Raw genomic sequence first — 25,075 nt, 5'->3', positions numbered from 1 at the left:
TTAATTTTATAGGTGCCATAAACTCGTCTTTTGTCCTCTCTTATGAGTTGTGCAACGTACATAAAATAATATCCTCTTTTTATTACAAATATGGTGGGAGAAAAAATTGTGGAACTCATTCGCTCATTAAAATAGAGGTTAAGAGTCTTAAAACCAGAAACCAAAGACAGGTCTGAAGTGCCACCTTTTTGTGAATTATAGTTGTTATCGCATTATGCCATTTAGAGGAGGATATGCTTCTTGTCAAACAAACATTCAACATCTTTTTCAACACATTTAGTAACATTTCTCCTCTTTTTCTGATTTATTCAAAGACTATCCCATCTTCTCCAGGTGATTTATTGTTTTTCATCTCCGAGAGGGCTGTTTTTATTTTTTCTGTTGTGATATCTGGAATGTCTTCTCAGCCCACATTTTGGACTTTTTATATTTGACTTTGATAAGGATCTGGAAGTTCTCCTCGTTTATATAATTTTGATTAAAAATTTTGAGTAATTTTTAAGATATATTTCTTATTTTTTTAAGTTTCTCCCTTTTTATTTATAAGTTTGCAAATATTTTTCAATCCTCATTCTCTTCCTCTTTAATCCTCTTCGGTCATTTTTCGGCCCAGAATCTAACTTTTATTTTTATCAATGGCTTAAGCTATGTATTCAGTGCTGTAATTTCTGATGTCTTTTCGAATTGATTTTAAGATATCTTTGTTCAACTGTCTAAGTGTTACAAAATTATCTGCGTATTTGTCTTTTAATTTCCTTCTTTTTTATCCTTATTTTGTTTAAGAACTTTAATAGCTTGGGTGAGTTTATCCTTATTGTTTTTTCTTTTGTCCACTATTAACCGCCCTGTTATTACACTTGTTTCTTAAATAACTGTGAATGCCTATATAAAGATGCCCAGCGCAGAAAAAGAAAACACAATCATACGACCTACGTATGCTGAAAGACCTTGATACGAGGATGAGAGTCCAAGCCACGATAACGAGCAAGTGACTGCAATTAGAGACGAATCGAACGAAGAACAAACGATCAAACATATTACAGAAATAGTGCAAAATGTACAGGATAAACACTTAAAGACAGATACATTAATAAAGAAAAAATCATGGATGATAGATGAGATCCTGAAATTAATGGACGAAAGAAGAGAAGCCAAAAATGACCCAGACAAATTTAAAACCATAAATATATTAATAAAAACGAAATTCAGAGAAGCAAAAGAAAAAGAAGCAAGGGAAAAATGCGAAGAAATTGAGACTCTGCAGTCAAAGTACGATAGTCACAATGTACATAGGAAAGTTAAAGAACTCACAGGGGGACTAAGACGAAGGCAGAAAGGAAATACAACTGATTCTGACAGAAACACCATCTTGGACACACAGAGTAAAATAAGAACGTGGAAAGAATATCTAGAAAAACTATTTGAAGACCAAAGATATAACACCTTTGATCTAGAGGAAGAGGTAAATGATGGACCAAGAATATTACAGCAGGATGTTTATTCCGCAATAACATAGCTAGGATGGCAAAGGGGCAGGCTCTGATAATATACAAACAGAACTACTCAAACTAATGGACAACGAATCAATAGCAATAATCACAAAGATATTCAACAACATACAACTCTATAGAAATACCAACAAAATGGCTGAAATCTGAGTTTATTGCACTTCCAAAAAAAAAGGAGCAAATAAATGTAAAGATTACCGTACTATAAGCCTCATGAGTCATCCCCTAAAATTTTTCCTAAAGATAATTCATAAGAGAATCTACAAGCTGCGTGAAACTCAAATTTCCCTCAACTAGTTCGGGTTCTCAAATGCTGTTGGTCCTAGAGAGGCTTTGTTCTCAATACAAGTCTTATTCCAGAGATGCAGAGACGTCAATTGCGATGTATACGCATGTCTGGTTGATTGAGAAAGCGTTTGATCGAGTACAGCACGCCAAGATGATACAAATACTAAAAGAAGCAGGAATTAACAACCAAGATCTGAAAATAATTAGAAATCTTTGCTGGAATCAGACAGCAAATCTCAGAGTTGAAGGTGAACACACTGACTATGTGAGAATCATGTATTTTGTCTCCTCTAATCTTCAATCTGTACTCTGAAAGAATATTTATCGAAGCTTTGCACGAAACTGAAAAAGATTTTCTTCTAAATGGTTACCGGCTAAACAACATTAGATATGCAGATGACACCATAGTATTTGCGGACAACTTAGAAGACCTACAAGTTCTTATAAACAAAATCATGTATTACAGTCAACAATATGGACTCAATATAAACGTTAAGAAGACAAAGCTTATGATAATAAGGAAGAAAAGGAAAACAGAAGGTCAACTCTACGTCAACCAATCCCCTGTAGAAAGATTGACGCACTACAACTACCTCGGCACCATAATAAATAAAGAATGGACCAACAACCAGGAGATTAGAGCACGCATCGAAAAGCTAAATCCACCTTCAATCGGATAGGGGCCTTCTTCAAGAGTCACAACCTCTCTCTTGATACAAAAGTAAGAATGCTGCAATGCTACGTCTTCTCTGTCCTTTTTTATGGTGTTGAATCGTGGACCTTGAACGAAGATATGTGCAGAAAACTAGAAGCATTTGGGATGTGGTTATATCGGAGAATATTTAAGATCCCGTGGACTGACCGAGTCACAAATGAGGAGGTGCTCAAAAGAATAAATAAAACCCGAAAGGTACTCACCACCATCAAATCTCGAAAGTTACAATTCTTCGGACATATTATGCGAAATGAATCCAGATATTATCTCTTTTATGCCACCCTGCAAGGAAAAAGATTTGGAAAACGAGGTCCAGGAAGAAAAAGAACATCTTGGTTAAAGAACCTCAGAATCTGGTTCAATACAACATCTGTGCAGCTTTTCCGAGCTGCTGCAGATAAGATAAAGATTGCAATGATGATCGCCAACATTCGTAACGGATAGGCACATCAAGAAGAAGAATCCCATATAAACACGCTTTGAGTACTAATAATATACCCAAACCCTTCTTTTTTAAATTTACCAGTAACCCGTCTATGGCTTGACCTCTAAGAGTCGTAGGTCACTTAAAAATTCAGAGCCTCATGTTTCTAGAAAAGCATATGAGCTTCTGTTCTTAACAATAAGTTCAGTTTGTTGTTGGATTAGTTTGGAGATGGTCGTAGTGAAAATAAGAAAGTTCGTTAGAAAAGTTCAGTCTATCTTATATCGTATAAAAGCTTCGAAACGGTACTTACCAAGAAGAACTAAATAGAAAAAACATCTTTAAAGCAGTTTTCTAAAAGTTTGTGAGTAAATAGTCTTGACTTAATGATATTATTTTTTTTTATTTTTCTTACTTCTTAACTTGATATAAGAATTGGCATACTATGAATCTACATTTTCCTGTGTATTCCAGGAACATTTTATTTATTTTGTGATTCATGTAACGTGTCATTTTCATCTGATGATATTCATCAGTCACAATATTTTTATATTAAGTGCATGTTCAGACTTTTTTAAGTATTAGCTTCTTTATTATTTATATATTTGTCATTTGCGTATATGTATCTAAAAAATTATAAAAAAAGAGTTGGATTGCCTCGATATTCACACGTTGACCCAAGCGTTGTTTTTCTACTAGTACATCTGGTTATTATATCCTTAACCCTCTTATTCTAACGATTTTTCCTTATCAATGCTTTTTTTATTCTTCATCATCATAATTAGCTCGACAATCCTTTGTGGACCTTGCTCGCAGAGAACTCACTACTCTCAACGATTCCTAGCAAGTTCCCTGCATCTTCTGACACTCCATTAATAATCCATTTTTGGGCATTTACTTGGTATACAGTTGACTTTCCGGCAGTGAATCCACATTGGTAATGTCAAATAATGTCCTTTATAAACAGTTTAAGTCTCTCAAAAAGTACGTTGCCGAATATTCGTAAACACCTACATGTTTTTCCAGCAAGACCTAATCATGACTACTCCACCAGAAATTCAACCTTTGATGTGTATTTACCGATCCCGTCTACTGAGTTAATAAAGAAATCTATATAATATTCGGCAAACAAATTATACTATAATATTGTTATAAGCTATGGTCGTTACGTACATCAGCTGCGTTGAGGCATCTTACGTCGATTATTTTTGATGAACGGTGATGATGTTGATTATAACATAATCTATAACAGATCTTTGTCCACGGATGTTATTGACTACATATTTGTGTTGATAAGATGTTGATAAGATAAAAGACGACCGTGGAACATTGTGCTCGCATAAGGAAGAGATCGTTAGAGAAATCCGAAAATTTTACGAGAAGCTGTATACTTCTACTATTCCGAACCCCGGTATACCAACAAAACATATCTTAAATGTGGGCTCAGAGGATCTCCCTGAAATAATAACATCAGAAATTAGAGCCGCCCTAAAACAAATGAAAAATGGGAAAACACCAGGAGAAGATAAAATTACTTCAGAGATGCTAAAAATGGGAGGCACTGCATTAGAAGAGGCAATGAGAGCATTACTGAATAAATGCCTATTGGAAGGATAAATACCAAAAGCATGGAAAAATGCGGAAGTCATTCTAATCTATAAAAAAGGGGACGCCGCAAATATAGAAACATACCGACCAATAAGCTTGTTGTCACACCTTTACAAACTACTAACCCGAATAATAACAAATAGATTGACAGCTAAGCTAGATGCATACCAACCGGTGGAGCAAGCAGGCTTTCGTAAGGGTTTTAGCACTATCGATCACTTGCAAACAATCCGGACAGTTATTGAAAAAACAATAGAGTACAACATACCACTACATCTGGCATTTGTCGATTATCACAAAGCATTCGACAGTATCGAGAAATGGGCTTTCTTAACAGCATTGGACGACGCCAGAGTAGATTCAAGATATGCTGCCCTCCTTAAGAATATATACGATGATGCTACTTTTCACGTAAAAATAGATGATGATCTGGAAACTATGAAAATAGACCTTGGCAAAGGCGTGAGACAGGGTGAGACCATCTCACCCAAGTTATTTACTTTGGCATTAGAAAATGTCTTCAAAAAACTAAATTGGGTCGAAAAGGGATTAAAAATAGATGGAGTATATCTTAACCATTTGCGTTTCGCAGACGACATAGTACTAATAAGCACAGATATCCATGAACTAAAATCAATGCTACAAGATTTAAATCACAAATCGAATCAAATAGGATTAAAAATGAATCTCGACAAAACAAAGATATTAAGCAACAGCCTAGAAAACATCACGATAGATAACATCAATGTAGAAAAGGTAGAACAATATATATATATATATATATATATATATATATATATATATATATATATATATATATATATATATATATATATATATATATATATCTAGGACATGCAATTAAAAACGAAAAGGAAAATCAAACCCTAGAAATGAAAAGAAGGACACAATTATCATGGGCTGCTTTTGGGAAGTTGAGCTTTATTTTAAAAGACAGAAAAATCCCAATACACTTAAAACGAAAAACCTATGACACTTGTATACTACCAGTTGCAACTTATGGATTGGAAACTATGGCAATAACAAGAAAAATGGCAGAACAATTAAGAGTAACTCAACGGGCCATGAAGAGGGCCATGTTAAATTAAGGCTACACCTTTTTTGGCTCTGTTTTCTTTTGCTACTCCAATGTACAGCTTGTAGATAAGTATGTATGCACCTAATTTTGAATGTCCTTTTTCTTTCTTTTTTGTTTCCTGTAGAGCGCAAATGTCTATTTGTTTCTCTTTCAGCACTTAGGTTATTTACTTGTCCCTTGAATTGAGCGATCTGATATTCCATGTAGTAATTCTCATTTGAGTTTCGGATATTTTTCGCTTGTCGTTATTCCTTGCCGTCGTCGTCTTCATAGTATCCATCCTGTTTCGAGGATTTCTTTTGAGGTTAAACATTTAATTTTCATTTCATCTTTGGTTATTTCATGCGTCTAGATTGCCTCATTGATTCCTAAAGCCTGAAATGTGCTTTCCAGATACATATTCTTTAAAATTTTCAGCTTTTCGTTCTATACTTCTGGCCCAGCTACTATCTGCTTTTCTTATTGGGAAGTTATCATGATCTTTCAAGATTCTTATGTACTTTATTCAGCGAATTTTCGGTTGTTTTGTCACTTGTTAACTTACTTGGAGAGACTCCAGAGAATTCAGTTATAATCTTTTTTTTTAAGTCTTTTTTTAAGTTTTTGTATTGCATTATTTAATTCGGTTTTATCAGGCAGTTATCTGGTTTGTTGCGTCCCACACCTTAATTTTGTATTGTTCCAAAATTGGTAATAATATAATTATCTATATTTCTTTTGCATAATTTCTTTCTTTTCTTTGTTCAAACTTATTGGAGTATGATTAAAATGCAGTTTCTTGAATTTATTTTGTAAGCAGCTACACATCAGCATCAAGTTGTTCTTTTCCTTTTGCACGAAAAATATTTTGATACTTCCCAATTTCTCAAGCGCCTCTTTTATGTATTGTATGATTATGATTATGGATATTTGGTCTGTTGTGGACCACCACGTGGGTAGACTATCCCTTTTTTGGTTAATTGCTTTGGGATTTAGCTCAAATCCTGGTGCACGAAAAAGAAAAGTTCTTCTTCTTCTCCCTCTTTATAAGCAATTCTGCTTGTTCATTGGAAGGTTGTCACTCCATCTTTTACACGGTCGTCCGATACTTCTGCCAAGTGGTGACTTATCTCTTGCTATTTTGATGACCCAGATCTCCTCCACTCTGCTTATGTGGTTATTCCATTCTTTTTTTCTATTTTGTGTCCATTCATTTATACACTATACGTTACATTTTCTTCAAATGTGTTCACTTCTCTTTCGATCTCTCAGCGTATTTCCTGTAATTCTTCTCAGTACTCTCATTCAAGTACTGCTTCTCAACAATTCTTCATTCCAGTGATATTATGATTTACATTTTTCCTTTTTTTTTAGTTTTAAATGACTTGTCTATTGATAAAAAGAAAGAAACTCTTAGAAAATCAATATGCCTCTAAGGTACTTAAAATTCAAGTCAAAAATGATAACACAAAGTGACGATTTTCTTTCTTTTGTATCTGTTAGCTTTCTGTTTATATTGGTAGTTTCAGGCACCATGTTTGGGCCAAACATCAACATCATAGAAGATCCAACGTCAGAAAGAAAACGGAGCGTCTATTTGGAAGGCACTCTGCCTTATTACCAGAACCCGGAGCAAAATCCTGTCACTAAAGTAGCTCCTTTTCAACCACAAGGTCCAGGACCTGGACACCATCTACCCATAAAAGCTTTTCAAAGCAAAAGCGGTAGTAGTAGCGTAGTTTTTGACAGCTTAAGGCCCCTTTTGATGTTTATGAAGATTGCGGGTATATCTCCTATCGCTCAATTAGATATGGTGTTTCAGGTAAGAGGTTTTAATTAACGATTATATTAGAAATTATAAATTTTTCTGAGAATTACTGTATCGTGCGCATATCTAATTACATTAAGTCGTTACCCATTGATTTTTATTCTATATGGCCGTCCCTTTTACAAGGCTTTTACAAATAAATGTTCTGAGTTAACATTAAAAAATGTTGGGAACAAAATGTAAATGCACAAGAAGGTCCTGTGTAATATTACAATTAAATACTTTAAAGACGGGATGTGGCACTCCGGAAGTAACCGTGAGGGAGAAGCATAGCTTTTTTATGACGTGCGTCGTAGCTGCTAGTATTATAGTATTGTTTTAACTAGTACTTTTAACTTACACTTAACATTTTTCTCTTGATTAGATACATCAGTATCACTATTATTATTTACCATGATTTCAGGGAGCACTTATCGGCAACATCTAGCAAAAAACACGCATAGGACTGCGTCTACTACTCCTCGTAGTACGTGAGCATGAAAGAGAGATGGAATGAAAGAGACTGAGTGGGAGATGAGGGGACTGATACACAGGCGTATTAGAGCGCAGTATATATAATGAATATATCTATATACATTTAATCCGAGCTTTGCGCGATCTATCGTTACAGTGGTTTCACTCGTTCGTCTTTTTAAATCATACCTCTGCGTAATCCGTCGCTCTGTTTGTAGGCCACGATAAGAAAGCTATGCTTCCAAAAATAATGTATATCAGTTTCTAATGATAAAGCATGTTTTAGGTTACTTTACAATGGATGATATATTCGGTAGTAGTTTTCTTAATAATATTAGGGTACATAGGTTATATAAAATGGGACAAGCTGGAAATGGTACGATCAGCAGAAGGCCGCTTTGAAGAAGCTGTAATTGATTACTTATTTTCAGTCTACTTGGTAAGAATAACAAAAGTATATTCGCCCACTACTGCACATTATATTTTTTCTACAACTTTGATGTTTTAATTATGTATAACTTGAATTTGGCTTTTATTATTTTCATTTCGGATACATCTAATCTGATTAAAATTTTTTACTTTATTTCCTTTATGTGTGGCTGTCAAACAACTTTTACAATACACCAGAAAGGAAGAAATTACAATAATAATGGGCCATTTAGAAGTAAAGATAGGAAAAGGCCGAGTGGACAATATAATAGGTGATTATGGTTTAGGAACAAGAAATGCCAGAGGCGACAGATTTGCTCAATTTTGTCAACAAGAAAACCTGGCGATTATGAGCATATGGTTTCGATTACCACCCTGTAGCCAGTATACCCGGAGGTCATCACAGTATAATAAACAAAATTGCATTAGAAATCAGATCAACTTTATACTAACCAATCTAAGATTTAGAAATTACATTGTAAGCGGTAACACTTACCTTGGAGCAGATTTTTTATCAGATCGTAACCTCCTTGTCTCAAAAATAAAACTAAGAGTAAAAAAGATAATAAAATCCAAAAGTTCTAAGGTGGGTACTTATTTGCTTAAGATAAACGAAATACGTGCTGAGGTCTCAACTTGTATAAATCAAGAAATGAAAAGATTAACATAAGAAATGAAAAATACTGAGAATGTGAACATTGTGTGGAGTAAAATCAAAGATTCTTTTATAGAGACACAGAACGAAACTCTACAAAAGAAAGAAGAAATCCAAAAACCTTGGATAACTTAAGAAATACTGGAAATCATGGAACAAAGAAGAAAATATAGATACAAAATCCCAGATAAATACAGAAAAAAACATAAATTAATAAGGAACAAAATAAAATATATATATATATTGGCAAATAGGCCAAAGAAAAGTGGAAGATGGAAACCTTCATTGAAATGGAAGAACTGCAGAAAAATCATGATCATTATAATTTACATAACAAAGTCAGAGAATTATCTGGAAAATCACGAACAAACACAACTAACCAATTAATAGACAAAAACAATAAACCTATTATTGATCCAATTGAAATAAAACAAGATATAAATATATTGAAGATCTTTGAATAGACACAAGAACGGAACCAATACATGTTGGTAGTGAGGAAGTTCCAATAATATTAAAATCTGAAGTCCAACAGGCTATAAAAAGGCTATATTTGGGCCATATAAAGTTCACATCGAACTGATTAAACTTATAGATGCGGACAATTTAAGCGAAATAACTATCCTCTTAAACAACATATACAAATCTGGCGAGATACCTACAGAATAGCTACTATCGTTGATTGAATAACCCAAAGGAGTCGGAACTACAAGAAGAAGAAGATGTGTGTCTAGTTTATAAATATCTTTGTTTAACCCTCCTTGATATCAAGTTGATCATATTTTGTATACGCTTTTGCTGTAGGTACTATTACTTTGCAGTCCTTATATTCACGTATATCTTTTTTTCCTTTCCATGAAATAATCTGCAAATAATATACGAACAAGAATATTTATATCTCGTCTATTTACCACTGTATAATACGTATTTCAACCTTTTGGCATCATTAGATATAGATTTAGTTCTAAATGAATCAAATAGAAACACACTTACTCCCAAAATAAGTTATTTGGGAGTGATTTTTTCCACTTTTATATGTAATAAATTGACTTTCTCGCTTTAAAAGAATATGTTATATTTTTATATGTATATTATTATTTAAGGTCCCAATATTTTTAAGTCCTATAACTTGGAGTGAAGCCAAAAAATTGTCCAGAGTTTTGACGAACTTTGTCGTGTTTGAGAACATGTATAACAAAATCACTAAGAAGAAGTTCCAGCATTTTCTCGGCAATAAACCTATTGTTGTGACTATCGGTTTGCCGATTTTGGCTTGTTCTACTATGGTTGTGACTCATGTGACCATGGTCCACTTTAAATTGCTACAGGTAAATATGTTTTTCGTAGGTCTAGTTTTTTTACAATAAAACAGTAGAGAATTTACACTTGCAATCCACTCATTTACTTGTTAAGAAGCGAAAAGCTGAAAAAAGCGGATTTTTGCGGAAGCAAATCAACTAGTAATAATGAACACCTGGTTTGAGCTACACTCAAGGAAATTGTATTAAAAAGCTCCACAGAATTATGTGGGAAGGATTGTAAGAAATCAGATTGATTACATGCTAGTAAATAAGAGGTATAGGAACAGCTGTACATCTGTCAAAACATACCCGGGAGCAGACATAAATTCTGATCATATACCAGTTATAGGTAAGTTCAAAGTCAGAATGAAGAAGGTTATGACTAAGTCAATGAAGAAGTATGATGTTAGAAAACTGAAAGATCCCAATATTCGACTGAAGGTAAGTGAAAACCTCAATACAAAGGTGCTAAAATGCAGAAATGCAGAAACTATAGAGAAAAGTCTGACCATCATACAAGAAACAATGAGAGAAATAAAAAGAACAACACCCGAAGAAAGATACAGAGAAACGGAAATCGTGGATGACCGATGAAATACTTGAACTTGGATAAAAAAAAAATAACAAAGTAAATCTCCAAGTATATAAGAGAATACAGACCATCGTCAGAAGAAAGATAAGAGAAGCCAAAGAAAAACAAAAAACAGAACAATGTCAAGAAATAGACGAGTATCAGAGTCTATGACAACTTCAATGTCCATCTAAAGGTGAAGGAAATAGCTGAAAAGTTCCGAAAACCTAACAGCGAAAAAATAACAGATGATGAAGACAATCTTGCCATAACCAAAGAAGATAAAAAGAAAGTATGGGAAGAATACTTGGAGATCAAGTATTCGTGATACTTCTTGACTACAAGAAGGCTTTCGATAGAGTCAGGCATAAACAAATGATGGAAGTGTTGAAGAGAACAGAGATTGATGGAAGAGACCCAAAAATAATATGTATTTTAATCAATCAGCAGTACTCCGAATAGATGCAGAGCTCAATAACCTGCGGTAAACTTAATAAACAAAATAACAAAAACAAGTAGAACATATGGACTGGATATAAACACCAGCAAAACCATGAGCTCTGTGTTCAACAGCCATGACTTCACCCTAGAAACAAAAATAGGGCTCCTTAAATGTTACGTGTAATCAGTGCTTCTGTACGGACTAGAAACGTGGACATTGAAGGCGGAAACTCTATCAAAACTTCAGGCTTTTGAGCTATGGTTATACAAAAGGATCCTGAAGATACCTTGGACAGACAAAAGTCACCAATAAGGAGGTACTATGGAGGATGAACACAACCGCGGATTTGGTTAACATCGTGTAGAGCTGTAAGTTGCAGTACTTGGGACAATATCCTGGCTTGCTAACCTGACAGCATGGTATAGAAAGACCTCAACCAGTAATACAAAGATACAAGAAATATCTAAGAAAAGAAGCATAAAAACTATTGTTATCAAAATAGAAAATACAAAAGAATCTATTGATTTACCAAAGACATGAAACATCACGTATATGGAGCCCAAGAAGAACAAACAATTGCGAAAGTATGAAATCAGATCTTTTTACATCTAATGGAATCAAAGCTTCTCTCACGAAATACTAAAATAAAAATCTATACGACCAAAATACCACTAACAGTTATGTGTAGAAGCGAAACATGGACACATAAAAAAGAAATTAATAAACAACTAGTGTGAGAACGCAAAATTATAATAATGTCGTATATTCTTATAATGTTTATGGGATTGCTTCCATCAAGAGTTCCATATAGTAGAACTTTAGGGGTAGTTTGCCCCCTGCATGGGGTTGATTAATTCGAACTCACTGGATACTCATAATTACTTTATTGGTTCTCTAAGTACAATAATAGAGAGAGTACCCAGTTGACGGATGACGGACACTAGCTTCGACTGTTCACTCTTAATTCTTAATAATAATGATCTACTCCCGTTATTTTCCAACTATTTAACTGACGTGTTGTTTTTATAATAATATTTTACTAATATAATTTGTACACATTCTTTAATAAACTTTTGATTACATTGCAAATTTCACTAGGTCAGCTCGTGTTCTAGTTACACCGATATTTTCAATATCATAAACAAACAATTGCATTTAGCAATAAGCAATGAATAATATTATTGAAAGGATTTTAAATTTTAAACTGAATTGAGTTACTTAATCTGATTTTTGAATGCCTAATTAAATCCCGTTACAAAATCCTTTAAGTTGTATATGAAACTTGCAGAGATAGTATGACACACGAATGGAGGTGTAGATACTCTGTCCGGAAAGAAGATATATACTAGTATAGTCGCGGTAATATATGTTGTAGAACGCTTTAAATGCAGCAACGTTTGATGTTGTCCTTCTTATTTACAACCGACTGGATGCCGTTTTAGTAAGATAAGCGTTTTATGATTGGGAAGCAGTTCGTTAGTAGAGTATAGAGTGATGGTTTATATAAAAAATGCCTGCAAATAAAGGATCGCGGCTAATTATTGTACATTGCGGTGGAAGTGAGGGATGGGTTCCGAATTATTTGAGAAGAAAATACGGGATTGTAACGTCGACTACCACAACGGCATGGAAGCTGAGATTTATAAAGATTGGTTTGAAAACTTACTGATCCTAAACTTGGAACCAAATAGTGTAACAGTGCTTGATAACGCTTCCTACCATACTCGACAGCTCACTAAGATACCAAACACATCTTCAAAGTAAGCTGAACTGCACAATATTTTGATGGAAAATGATCTGTATTTTGAATATTTTAATACAAAAAAAAAAACAACTTATTGAATTTCTACACACAAAGCAATTTAACAAATTATACGCCCTAATGAGTATTACCGAAAAACATGAACACACTGTGTTGGGACTTCCCCCCTATTTTTCAATCCTATAGAGTTAATTTGGGGACAATTAAAACTAAGCATAAGGCGTGCAAATACATACAAATTCGATAAGAAGATAATTGAGGTAATTAAAAAAAGTCTGTAATATTACCAAAAGAAAACTGACAGAAAAGAATCGCAAAGTGATCAAAATTGAAGAAATGAAATCGTAGGCTTCCATGGCCAGAGTCAGAATTATAGTTTATTCGTCTTCCGGGTTTGCACCGTGTCATTTGTGAGTGACCCAAAAGTGGGTTCATCTCTGACGTTTCGCTACAATTGTATGTAGCTTCTTCAGGAGAACAAAAAAAGAAAACAAAAGACAGGAAGATGGGTAGTTAGCAACGGTAACTCAGTTACTCAACGCAACCAGAGGCGAATACTAACTACCAAGATGGGCATTTGGTCACAGTAACTCAACTACTTAACGCAGCCAGAGGTGAAAACCAAATGTCAGGACAGGGATTCACGTCCAACAGCTCAGAACACTAACGCGTCGAGAGGCGGGGAGTGAATCCGACGATTACTCCGCTTCCGCTACCGCTCTATTTATAGTCGCGGTGACCTGTCGTGTCGGGACGTATCGGCACACTCCGTGGCGCGAACGTCAAGAAGCGCGCGCTGGCCAATCATGTGGCTGCATCGTGGTAGCGGGACCGGACGGCGGCTCTAGACTGAGATTCCAGATGGGAGACAAGTAGTATCCTTCCTCTCGATTGATATTATGTGGATTTTTTCGGATCTCTAGAGATTCGCGGATTTTCCTGGAATAAAAGAAGGGGCTCTTAGAAATAATATGGGTTTTTTCGAACAATATGGAATGACCGGTTTCTTGGCAGTGTTCTGCAACTGCAGAATGGGAGAAAAGACTTGATCGAATGCATCTTTGATGCTCTTGAGATGAACCCACTTTTGGGTCACTCACAAATGACACGGTCCAAACCCGGAAGACGAATAAACTATAAAATTGAAGAATATTATTAGAAGATTGGGCACTTCCATTTAAAAGGTGGAAATAAATTTAATATTGAATTGAATGGTGATATGGACACAGAAAATATGGAAAAGGAGAAAATGTATTGTGTATAGAGAAATCAAATCTTAACTGCCTTTTCTTTACTTACTTGTATATTAATTTTGAGTATTAGAAGCAAGTTCATGAAAGGTCCTTTTCTTAGATGAATCGATATGATTTGGAATGCAATTTTAGATTTCTTATGTTGGTCCATTAATCATCTGCTTGCTTTGTATATTGTAGAAGGCACATGTGTAAATAAAAATTTGAATTCTGGTTTTGAATAAGCAGAAATCTTCGGATTTTTACTTTTTGCTTCAACTAATTTAGTTTGAGTTTAACTATACGCTGTTTCTATTTCAGGTGATTCCTTACTGTTACATTAACGTTGTTACCTACATGATCGGTGGTCTTTGGTACATGCTCTGTGATTTGGTAGGCAGCATGGCCCTCACAGTCGCTGATGACTTTCAAGAAGTGCTCAAGAACATTGGACCAGCTAATAAAGTTGCCGAATTTAGATCTCTGTGGATGTTGCTGAGCAGGATAGTAAGAGATATTGGCAATGCTTTCAGCTTTACATTAACGTTTTTGTGTTTATATTTGTTCTTGATTATTACTTTGACTATTTATGGTTTAATGTCTCAGATTCAGGAAGGCCTGGGGGTCAAAGATATTGGATTGGCGATTACAGCTTTCTTTGCTGCTATGATGCTGTTGTTGATTAGCGATGAAGCGCATTATGCATCCAATTGTGTAAGTACAAAGTAAAGATAAGGAAATATACTGGATTTATTACTTTTTAACATATCGTAACTTTTATTTTTGTCTCTTTTCATGTTTAATTTTTATTTTATATTTAATTTTTGTATGTAGATGTAAACATTCTATTCTATATGAGCCCGTCTAAAATTAACCTCTAATATGTACATATAAGAAATAAAACAAAGCTGCATATTTTATAACGCTTATTCATACGCTGAAGGTTTAAATATTCAATCGTCGAAAACAAAACGAAACAAAAACGAAGACCAGTACGAAAATCCAAACTGGATATAAAAAAATTGTTTAAGACGCAACAAAAAAACAGGCAATGAACTAGAAATCAACAGAACGCTAATAGAAATATGACAACAAGAAATAGCAAAGGTACAACGGAAAAAATTGCGCCACAGGCACAACTCAACTGAAGCAGATAAAACTAACATATATTTTGATAATAGTAGGAGGAGAGACTTACCCAGTACCGAATACCTAAAGCTTTTTGAAAATATTTTTTTTTGGAAACACATATTAAGAAATAAAAATGTGATATTTTAAAAGTAAACATGTTTATTTAAAAAAAAGTAGATTTTCTTATTCCGGGCACGATACGTGAGCCTACCCATTGCATGTAATGCACTATACCCAATCTTCATTTGTAGTTCTTCCGCAGACGAGGCACTCGGTAGTTTCTTCTTCTTTAGTATTCATTTCTAACCTTCCACTACTTGGTATCGTTAACGTGAAAATTCGAGTCTATTCACATCAAGACTCTTTGTTTATTTTTTTCTTAGTTCAAGCTGTTTGGTTTGTTTTTTTCTGGCTGGTTGCATTTTCTTTTCCTTTTTCTCTGCTGCCTTTTTTATCTTCTCTTGTGAATCCTTAAACCTATTCTCCAACATAAATTCATAAAGAGATACAGTCAAAATCTTACCATTTTGAGGTGAAACTTTTCTATCACAATTTGAAATAAGGAAGGCTTATGCAAGTGCTGGCAGTAGCTCCAGGTAGAACTGTCACAGTAGTGCTACTTGATGCTGAAGATGTACAGGGCGAAAATACTGCAACTGTAGAGAACGATTTTATTGGTTTTTTAGAAGAGTTAGATAAAGCTGCCTGATAAAGCTGTCTGTTACAGCCAGTGGTGGTCCAGATGAAGGCGTTGTTGTGCAAGGTACTGTGTCACAAGGTTTATTGTCTTCAGAAAAGTGAGCTGCAGCAAGATAGTCTAGATCTGTAAAAATGGTCTTCTGCAATGGGTACAAACCAGTACAGGCAAATCCACACTTTGCAAGTTCCATCTTACAAATAGCGTTGAAAGATGTTTTAACCAATCCAGAAATGTCTCTTTGGGTTATTTTAAGCAGGCAATATTGGTTCATCGCCTTTGCACAAGCCTTATTGTAGGCAGCCTTGAACGGTCTCATTATTGCTCGGTCAAGAGGCTGAAGTTTATAGGTGGTGTCAGGGAGTAGACTTATCATATGAACATTATGGTCGCATATATAATTACTTGTAGTTCCTTGTGAGAACTGTGACCATCAAGTATTCAGCCGGACTTTCCTTTAGTGGGATTCACTCGAAAATGAATTGGCAATGATCCACTCCCTTTGTTTACAAGCAAAAATATTACCTTTCGGACCATCCTTCTTCAACTCTTCTGATTTTACTAACCTGCTTGTTTTCATTTTGTGACAGACCTATTGAGGCATTATCAAGGACCACAGAAACTCCCATTTCATCGCAGTTAATTGTTGAAGAAGAGGTCCACTTTTGGTTTGTTGAAACCGACAGCTCTTTGAATATTTGTTGATTGTGGCTTTCGCAACTAAAATTGGAGATGGCGACTTAAAAATTCATAATAAAACTTATTTCCTGCAATCTTTTTTTCTTTATTAAATTGGTGCGGAAGTTTTAAGTGCTCAGCTAACTCAAAAGCAAATCTTATAAACACTTTTTTGTTCATAGGCATCATCTTGTCTAAATCTATTAAATGCCTAACTATTTGGGTTTCTAGCTCTTCACAAAATTTCTTTTTGAAATGACCCATAAGTGGCTTCATATCCACGTCCCCACCTCCTCTTAGATTCCACTAGATTCTTCTTAATATTTTGGTTAAATTATACATCAAATGAATAGAGTTTGAGGTCAATTTTTGGAAAATTTGACTGAAAATTTTTATTATTTGGGCATAATATTATATCTTTTAACGCTATAAAAACTGATTTTTCTCGCAACAGCACCTCATATTGTTTTCATTATTAAAGCAAATTTTAACGTTCAATTTGAGTTTTTTCTGTTTTAAGGTGAAAGTGCAATTCCAGAAGAAGTTGCTGCTCGTAGAATTGAACTGGATGAATGATGATGCACAACAAGAGGTAAAGTAATTATTATTTTTTTTAGTTGATGTGATAACAATAAGGGGCTGCTATATAATCAACATATGTCATTATAAGGATGTATTGAGTATGGAGTGAAGGGGAGGAGTAATGGAGAGATGAAAATCAAGTAAAATAGGATGGATTATTTTAGGTTTACTCTCTTTACTGGAATAAATATGCAAATATACGCAAACGATTTGTTTTGACGTTTCAATTTCTTATCCGGAAATCGTTTTTCAAACAATTTTAAAATAAAAATTAAAAATTAAAATTAAAAAGGATCTTATCCTGTAAATGTTTATAAATTGGCACTGAAAGGAAGTAGTTTGATTCCGAAAGAGACAACAAATGACCAAACCATGGAATGTAGAAGAAGAAGAAGATTATTGATGCGTTTAAAGAAATAAATTTTATGACCACAGACTACTGCCTGTTTGCAGATCTCAATAAAATGCTCCATGGGAAGAGATTTGGACCAAAAAGTGAGGTTTTCAAAGGAGACAGCTTTGTCAGAGTTTAAGCGCCAAAACATGTACATATTTAATTTTAAAAATGTTTTTCATTTTAGATAAATATGTTTCTAAGAGCAACAGAAATGAATCCCACAGACATGAGTTTGGGAGGATTTTTTGACGTCAACAGAAATTTGTTTAAATCGGTGAGTGTGCTAATTTTTAAGCTTTTATATTACACAATTTGTTTCTGCATATCATGGATATTTTATCAATACCGCACTGCATAAATATTTCAATAGTTTCTCGTATTTTTATGTATGATTCGTTGTCCTCAAAACTTTTTAACTTTTGTTTTCTTGAATTATCCTAGTTAAATCTCTTGTATTCTTTTCTCTTGCGTCTTTTCGGATTGACCGGTGGATATCTTTATTTAATTTCTTCATTGTTGTGTAGTTGGAGCCGTATTTTTTCTCCAGCTGTCTTCTTTTACCTATTAGCTCTTTGTTATTTTGGCTTTAAGTTTTTCTTCATGAGTCAGAATGATCGGGCAACACTCCCTTTCTGCATCTTTTAGAGCCTTCATTATGCCATCATTTGCTTGATCTACATCTTCTATTTCGTCTTGCAAGTCTTGTATATGTCTGGTTAGTGTATCTTCATACAATTCGTTGTTTTTTGGGGGAATCCATTTCTTTTTTCTTGTTTTCAGGATCATCTTTGTTCTTTCCAATTTGACATTTAATAATATCTTAGATCGGATTAATCTGTGGGCGCTTCCTATTAAAAATTTGTTAAAAACTTCGATGTCTTTGATTATTTCTTTTGTGTTTGTTATGATATAATCTATTTCATTTTTGACACTGCCATCTGAGCTGATCCATGTCCACTTACGCTGAGGCTTTTTATCGAAAAAAAATTTTATCATGAATAAATTTTCCTGGTGTAAGGAGTTTAGCAATCTTTGCACTCGTACATTTCTTTCGCCATAGCTATACTTACCCATTGCTACTTTTTCATCTTGTTTAAACCCCATTTTCGCATTAAAATCGCCCATAATTATTGTGTAATATGCTGGTGTGGCATGTTACGCTGTTTCTAGGTCCTCATAAAATTTTTCAATTTCTTCATCCCAATGGGTAGTCGTTGGAGTATATGTTTGGATTACCTTAAGGTTATATCTTGCATTTAGTTTGAAGATGAGATATACAATCCTGGGGCTTATGCTGATAATTTCAACTATATTTTGTGTGTGCTTCTATGTATAATGCATCCTACTCCACCATTTGAAGTGTCTTCTTCACCTCTAAAATGAAACACGTGTCCTGATTTAAGAGTAATTTGTGCTTTTCCTCTTTTTGTTATTTTACTGAGGCTGATGATGTCCCATTTTATGTTTTTCAGCTCTTCCTCCAGTTCCATCATCTTCTGGTCTGATATAAGAGTTCTAACATTGTATGAAGTAATATGCATTTGTTGCTCTTTATAGTAACCTGATTTTTTTCCGGCATTTCTTAGCACCCTCTGCTCCAATCCTGTTTCAACCGCTACCTTGGTTGGGGGTGTTGGAGCCGCCGGAGACTGAGGGCCGTTCGGTCTTTCATGGAAAATAACTTTTGGGGTTTTAAGCCATTAAAACTCCACGCTTGGCTAGTGCGTGTTGGCGAGTTGGTTTGGAAGTAGTTGGAGGAAAGGGTGGAGATGGGAATGCTTTGGGTTTGAATATGGTTTTCCCGGGGATGGGAGGCTGGGGAAATCTATGAGCTCGCGTGGGCAGGTATGCTATTCCTGAAGTAGATTTATCCCCTGCTGGGATCGCCTAGAAGTATCCATCCGCTACCCTATAATAGACATTACTATGGTTTATTTTTAACTTTAGGCAACATTCTTTAATAATCTTATTATAAGCAGTAAATGACAGAGTAATATTACCGACGAGACCATGCGAAAACTTCAAAGGTTATAAATGAAAAGATCTAAAATTCAACAGGTATTTTTTTAAAAGTGTGTTAAACAACTTATGAATGGAATCGTATGAATACGAGTATATCCGAAAAGCCAGAGTGGCATTTAATACAGCTCGTAAGTCAGAAAGCAGTTATTTTAAAAAAGTTAACTAGATAGTTAGTCTATAATTATTTCTTAAGCTTTTGTCTTGTTTCTTTCTGTATCTGCCTGCGATTTCTGCCTTTCTTGTAAGTGTTAAACAGATTGAATATTTCTTGAAGTTATTCGATTTCTTGACAGTATGTTGAGATCCAGTTTACTTTAATAATATACGCCTCCTGGGTATTAATATTAACAACAATTATTACATACGTTTATTGACACTTTTAGTCTTAAAATTAAATGACGAATCATTCACAAAAATATCTGAGATTATGGTTAAAACACACTGTATAGAAAACATTTGACTATATCCTTTAAATTGTTCAAATCTTTTAAAGTAACTTTTAGTGAACAAGCATTTTTATGTTTTTATGTATATAAGCTTCTTTTATTTTTTTATTCCTACAGTATTACGAACAAACTTAATCGACCGTAACTCAAAAGTATGATTACAATTTCAGTATCTATTCTAATTATCTTTTCTATGCAAGTTAACCCAAATAAATTTCTATTTACAGTTAATAGCCACTATGGTTACGTACCTGGTGGTGCTACTGCAATTCCAGATAAGCATCCCCGAGGACGGAGGACCTGTGAATGCTACAATGATGAATAGAGCACTACCGCAACAACCACATTAGTATAAATAAATACAACATTGTAAAAAACATTTTATCACCAGATAATTGAACAAACAATTTATTACATTCGATGTTTAGTTCTCCAATCGCAAGCTGCTGTCGAAATTCTGAAACAAACATCAAATATTAAACGTAAACTAAGTACTACTGTCGGAACCGTGGATTTTTACTTGTGGATAATTCTTTTTAGCTACAACAACAGTTTACAGCAGCAAATAATTTAGGCATTCCTTCGATATCTAAAAAAAACGTAAATATTAATTAATTAAATTAACTTTAAACATATGAATCAAGGGCAAAGACTAATCTTATATACTAAAACGCTAAGCCCTTTTCTTGTCCACCACTTTACTCAAAAACCATATTAGATAATTAAAATATTTTTTCGGAATATTATTAGTATTACGTATGAGATTGTCAAGATATACTTTTGGTACAAAAATTCACTTTCGGTTTTGAGATGACCGGAAGTTAAAATTTACTTTAAGTTTTAGACCCCACAATGTATAATGTATATGTTACGAGCAATGTCCGAAATTGGACAATCCTAGCATTGTACAAAAAATCTTGTCCACTTCTGGCATTGTACTCCTTTACTGTACAATCTCCAAAATATATAATCGGCGGACTTTGTATAAAAGAATTGCTGTACAATGTTCGAATTTCAATAAGTAGCCATGCGTCAAAGTTTAATATCTATATAATATATCAGATATCGATTCATATCGATTTTTACGATTATTCCCCATTTGTTGTTAACGACAAACAAACATCAATTGAGGTTATAAATCCATAATTAACCAGCGTTTTTGACTTTTGGATTCGTAGAATTAAATTATTTTATATTATCATACATCTCTCTTGAAAATCTAAGATGTTTTACAAACATCTTCCCTATATTATAGTGATGTATCTATCTCTTGAAGCTTTGAAATGTTTCACTAACAATATCTCTATTGTAGAACAATTTCTTCTTCGATTCGATTTTTCAATTTTTGATTTGGTGTGTCGCTTGTCAATAATAATCGATTCGAACCGATGAGCGTTTCGACAATTATTTTGATTATTTCGGACATTGTACATTTTGGGGGTACAATGCTAGAAGTGGATAATAATTTGTGTACAATGTTAGGATTGTCCAATTTCGGGCTTTGCTCGTAACATATATATGGATCGAAAGGTCTCGTCGAGACGAATCTAAATATGTACTTCCGGTTGCGATACGACACCGGAAGTGACCCGAAACGCGCATAAAACGTCAAGATAGAGCAAATCTGACACCGGATTCGTGATCAGCATGCAAAATTAACTGCTAAATGATATCCATGTCGACATTTGATGAACTAAAAATTGCATTCCGGTTTTGAGGTCGACTTTCGGTTTCGTTTTTATTAGTCAAATCAATAGAGAATTCAACGTAGAGTTCAAAAATGTAAGTTCACGAAATTATCATTTATAGTATAGTCAATTTTTTGATAAAAATATTTTTACTTCCGGTCATTGTATATATTGTATATTTTTCTCGCAAAATAAAAATTTCATTTAAAAAACTCGATGTCGAGTTGGTTCGCTAGTAGAAAATTAAAGTGCTTTTATCTCCGGATATTCTTTTGCTTCTTCATTCCTGATTACAGACATTATTTGTTGCCTGTTCCATCACCAATCTTCACTCCTTCATTTTATGACTCTTGCTACACTTTTTCCTTCGTTTAGTCTGAAATTTAGGACTGGTTTAATTAGTCGATTTTGCTGCAAAGTCTTGATCTAAAAAGGTTTCTCTGTCTACAGGTTATACAGCGTCGTCAGGCACTCAAGAAATTAAAGGCTGAAACTGATTGGGACCGCCTAATCTTTGTTTTAATTAATACCTAGAAAAAACCTAATATAGATTGTGACTATGAGATCCTTTTCCTTAACATTTATGAATATGTGCTTACACCAACAACCTTTTCATCACATTAATATTCTTCAATTATGCTATAGTCAGTCCATTCTTGACACGCACAGCATCTACTTCGCCTCTGTAGGTCTGGTTATCTGATTCGTCACCGTCTTAGGGATTTGCTACAATAGTGCATATAATGCGTCTCGATATACCTTGAAATACTTTCGAGAAATTTTTGAAATGCACTTATATGTTGTTTCTCCATACTTAAAAAATTCTTTCTTTACTCTAATCACTTCTTGGATTTTTATTTCTTTTGATATTGACAAATTTTTTTTTTCCATTTGGGGTAGGTGGTTATTTATAATTTGTTTTGGTTATTTGTATGAATTCCTCGATCTGTTATTTCCTCATTCTCGTAATCATTTGATCAGTTTCTTTGAATAGTACTTCAAAGTGTTCATAAAGTAGTAGTAGAATTCATAAACAAAAGTTGAAAGTTAAAAAACTTAAACAGTTTTCTTTAAAATCTATTTATAATAATATTTTTTGTCTTCATTTTCACGTTTGAAAGACAATGTTGCTGCATTAAAGTACTATATCGATTTAATTATTAAGATAGAAATAATACACTTATAAAAATCTCGGTACCTTCTGTAATATAGTTTTTTATGTTCTAGCTTGCGTTTATTTTAGTGCATTTTTTAATAAATCATCCAAAATTTTGACATATGCAGATGATGTTGACCTAGTTGCCCGCACAACACGCAAGATAGAAGAAATGTATACCACCTTGTCAAATGCCTCAAAAAATATGTGCCTGCAAGTAAATGAGGAGAAAACTAAGATAATGGCATCAACACCCAACAATAGAGCCAGAAACATCGGCCACCAATTTACGGTTGATAACTGTACTTTTGAAGTGGTGAAAAAATTCACATACTTGGGCTCTCTGATCACCAAGGAGAACGTCATGACGGGAGAAATCAAGCGAAGAATAATCCTAGCAAACAAATGCTATTTTGGACTGAGTAGACATATGAGAAGCACAAACTTAAGCCAAAAAACAAAAATAACCATATACAAAACCCTTATACAACCAGTGTTGACATAGGGATCGGAGACATGGACCATTTCCAAGGCAGATGAAAACTTCCTGCTTATATTTGAACGAAGGACCGTGAGAAGAATATTCGGTGGCATCTGTTAAAATGTTGTTTGGAGAAGGAGGTACAACTACGAGATATATCATAGATATAAACATATATTAAGACATATATAAAGACATATAAAGACATATATAAAGACGTAGTATCTCTTATAAAAATAGGAAGACTAAGATGGGCAGGACATCTGGCAAGATCACAGCAGAACAATCCTCCTAGAAGAATTCTTATGTCACAACCTGTGAGAAGTAGAAGTAGGGGTAGGATAAAACTCAGATGGAGGGATGGTGTAGATGAGGATGGTAGAAAAATAGACGCAGCAAACTGGCAACAGTTGGCAATGGATAGAACTGACTGGCGTAATAGACGGGAAGGTCAACACTCTTTTATAGGGCTGTAGCACCAATGATGATGATTTCTTGAAAAATGATAAGAAAATTGAATTTTTTAACTTTATCCAATAGTCAATAAAAAGCAAAGTAATTGACGTTTTTAAAATTTATTTTGACATCTGCATTAATATAAGTTTTTAAACATACTGTAGAAACAATAGTTAATAAGAATTAATATAATTATTATGTAGTGCTCACGTAGATTTTTCAAGTCATATTTTGTAATATAAAGCAATATTGTATCGACATGTTGTGTAAATAAATATTATTAACAAAATTTTCTTCTATTTTCCTTGTTTCCATGTTTTCCTAAACAAGACACGTTTGTTTAAAACTAAGTATATAAAAAAAGGTACAACAAAAACTGAATGAACATTGTAAAGGGATAAAAGAAAAAATAGAGTCAAAGATAAAGTTACAGACAAGATATAGAACGAGCTAGAGATGATATTGCAGAAATCTGAAAAATGTCTCAAAAGAACTTAACAAGCCGCAAATAAACTCTGGAATGACCATTTAATGGCTGAAATAAGACCGTAAAAGAATAAAAACAACAAGAAATATACTGAGAATTAGAAACTGACAAAAATAAAAACAATTAAAGCACAAAGTTGCCTAAACAACAAAATTTTATATTTGGTTCAGTATCAATTAATAAAAAATACTAATTTTATGTGTGCCAAATTTGCCTACAACTCATGATAAAAGTTTACACTGCTGCCATATAGTTAAAGGTTAGGCAGTTAGGTACAGCTTGTAACGTAATATTTTGCCTACCACATAGGGTATAATTATAGGGGGTTTGAAAACTGGGGACAGAAACTACTGGGGGTGGAGATAGGGCAAGCAAAATAAACGATACTGTGCTAACGGCACTCAGGGTTTGTTTGGAGAGCTGGGTCGTGGATAAGTTGAATGGAAATGGGGTTGGATTGGGACAACTACAAAAATGAAACAAAGGGGTAATGACATGAATCTCCTGGAACAAATGGACGAACAAAACATAAGGGAGGACCTCGAGCAATTTAAAATGGA

General features: G+C 34.0%; 1 protein-coding gene across 1 annotated transcript; it reads left to right on the top strand.

Moving 5' to 3' along the window:
• Positions 1–3,164: 3,164 nt before the first annotated feature.
• LOC140436296 (gustatory and odorant receptor 24-like) lies at positions 3,165–20,898 on the top strand. Its single transcript, XM_072525004.1, has 8 exons — positions 3,165–3,299; positions 7,151–7,443; positions 8,189–8,341; positions 10,090–10,314; positions 14,616–15,008; positions 17,321–17,392; positions 17,964–18,053; positions 20,475–20,898. Exons 2-8 carry the CDS (start codon positions 7,156–7,158, stop codon positions 20,595–20,597), a joined length of 1,344 nt encoding a protein of 447 aa, XP_072381105.1. The 5' UTR covers positions 3,165–3,299; positions 7,151–7,155; the 3' UTR covers positions 20,598–20,898.
• The last annotated feature ends 4,177 nt before the right edge of the window (positions 20,899–25,075 follow it).

This window comes from Diabrotica undecimpunctata, chromosome 3, assembly GCF_040954645.1.
Source record: "Diabrotica undecimpunctata isolate CICGRU chromosome 3, icDiaUnde3, whole genome shotgun sequence".
NCBI classification, from domain to species: Eukaryota; Metazoa; Arthropoda; class Insecta; order Coleoptera; family Chrysomelidae; genus Diabrotica; species Diabrotica undecimpunctata.
The sequence above is the reverse complement of the archived record's forward strand: the minus strand, read 5'-3'. Positions and strand labels throughout refer to the sequence as shown.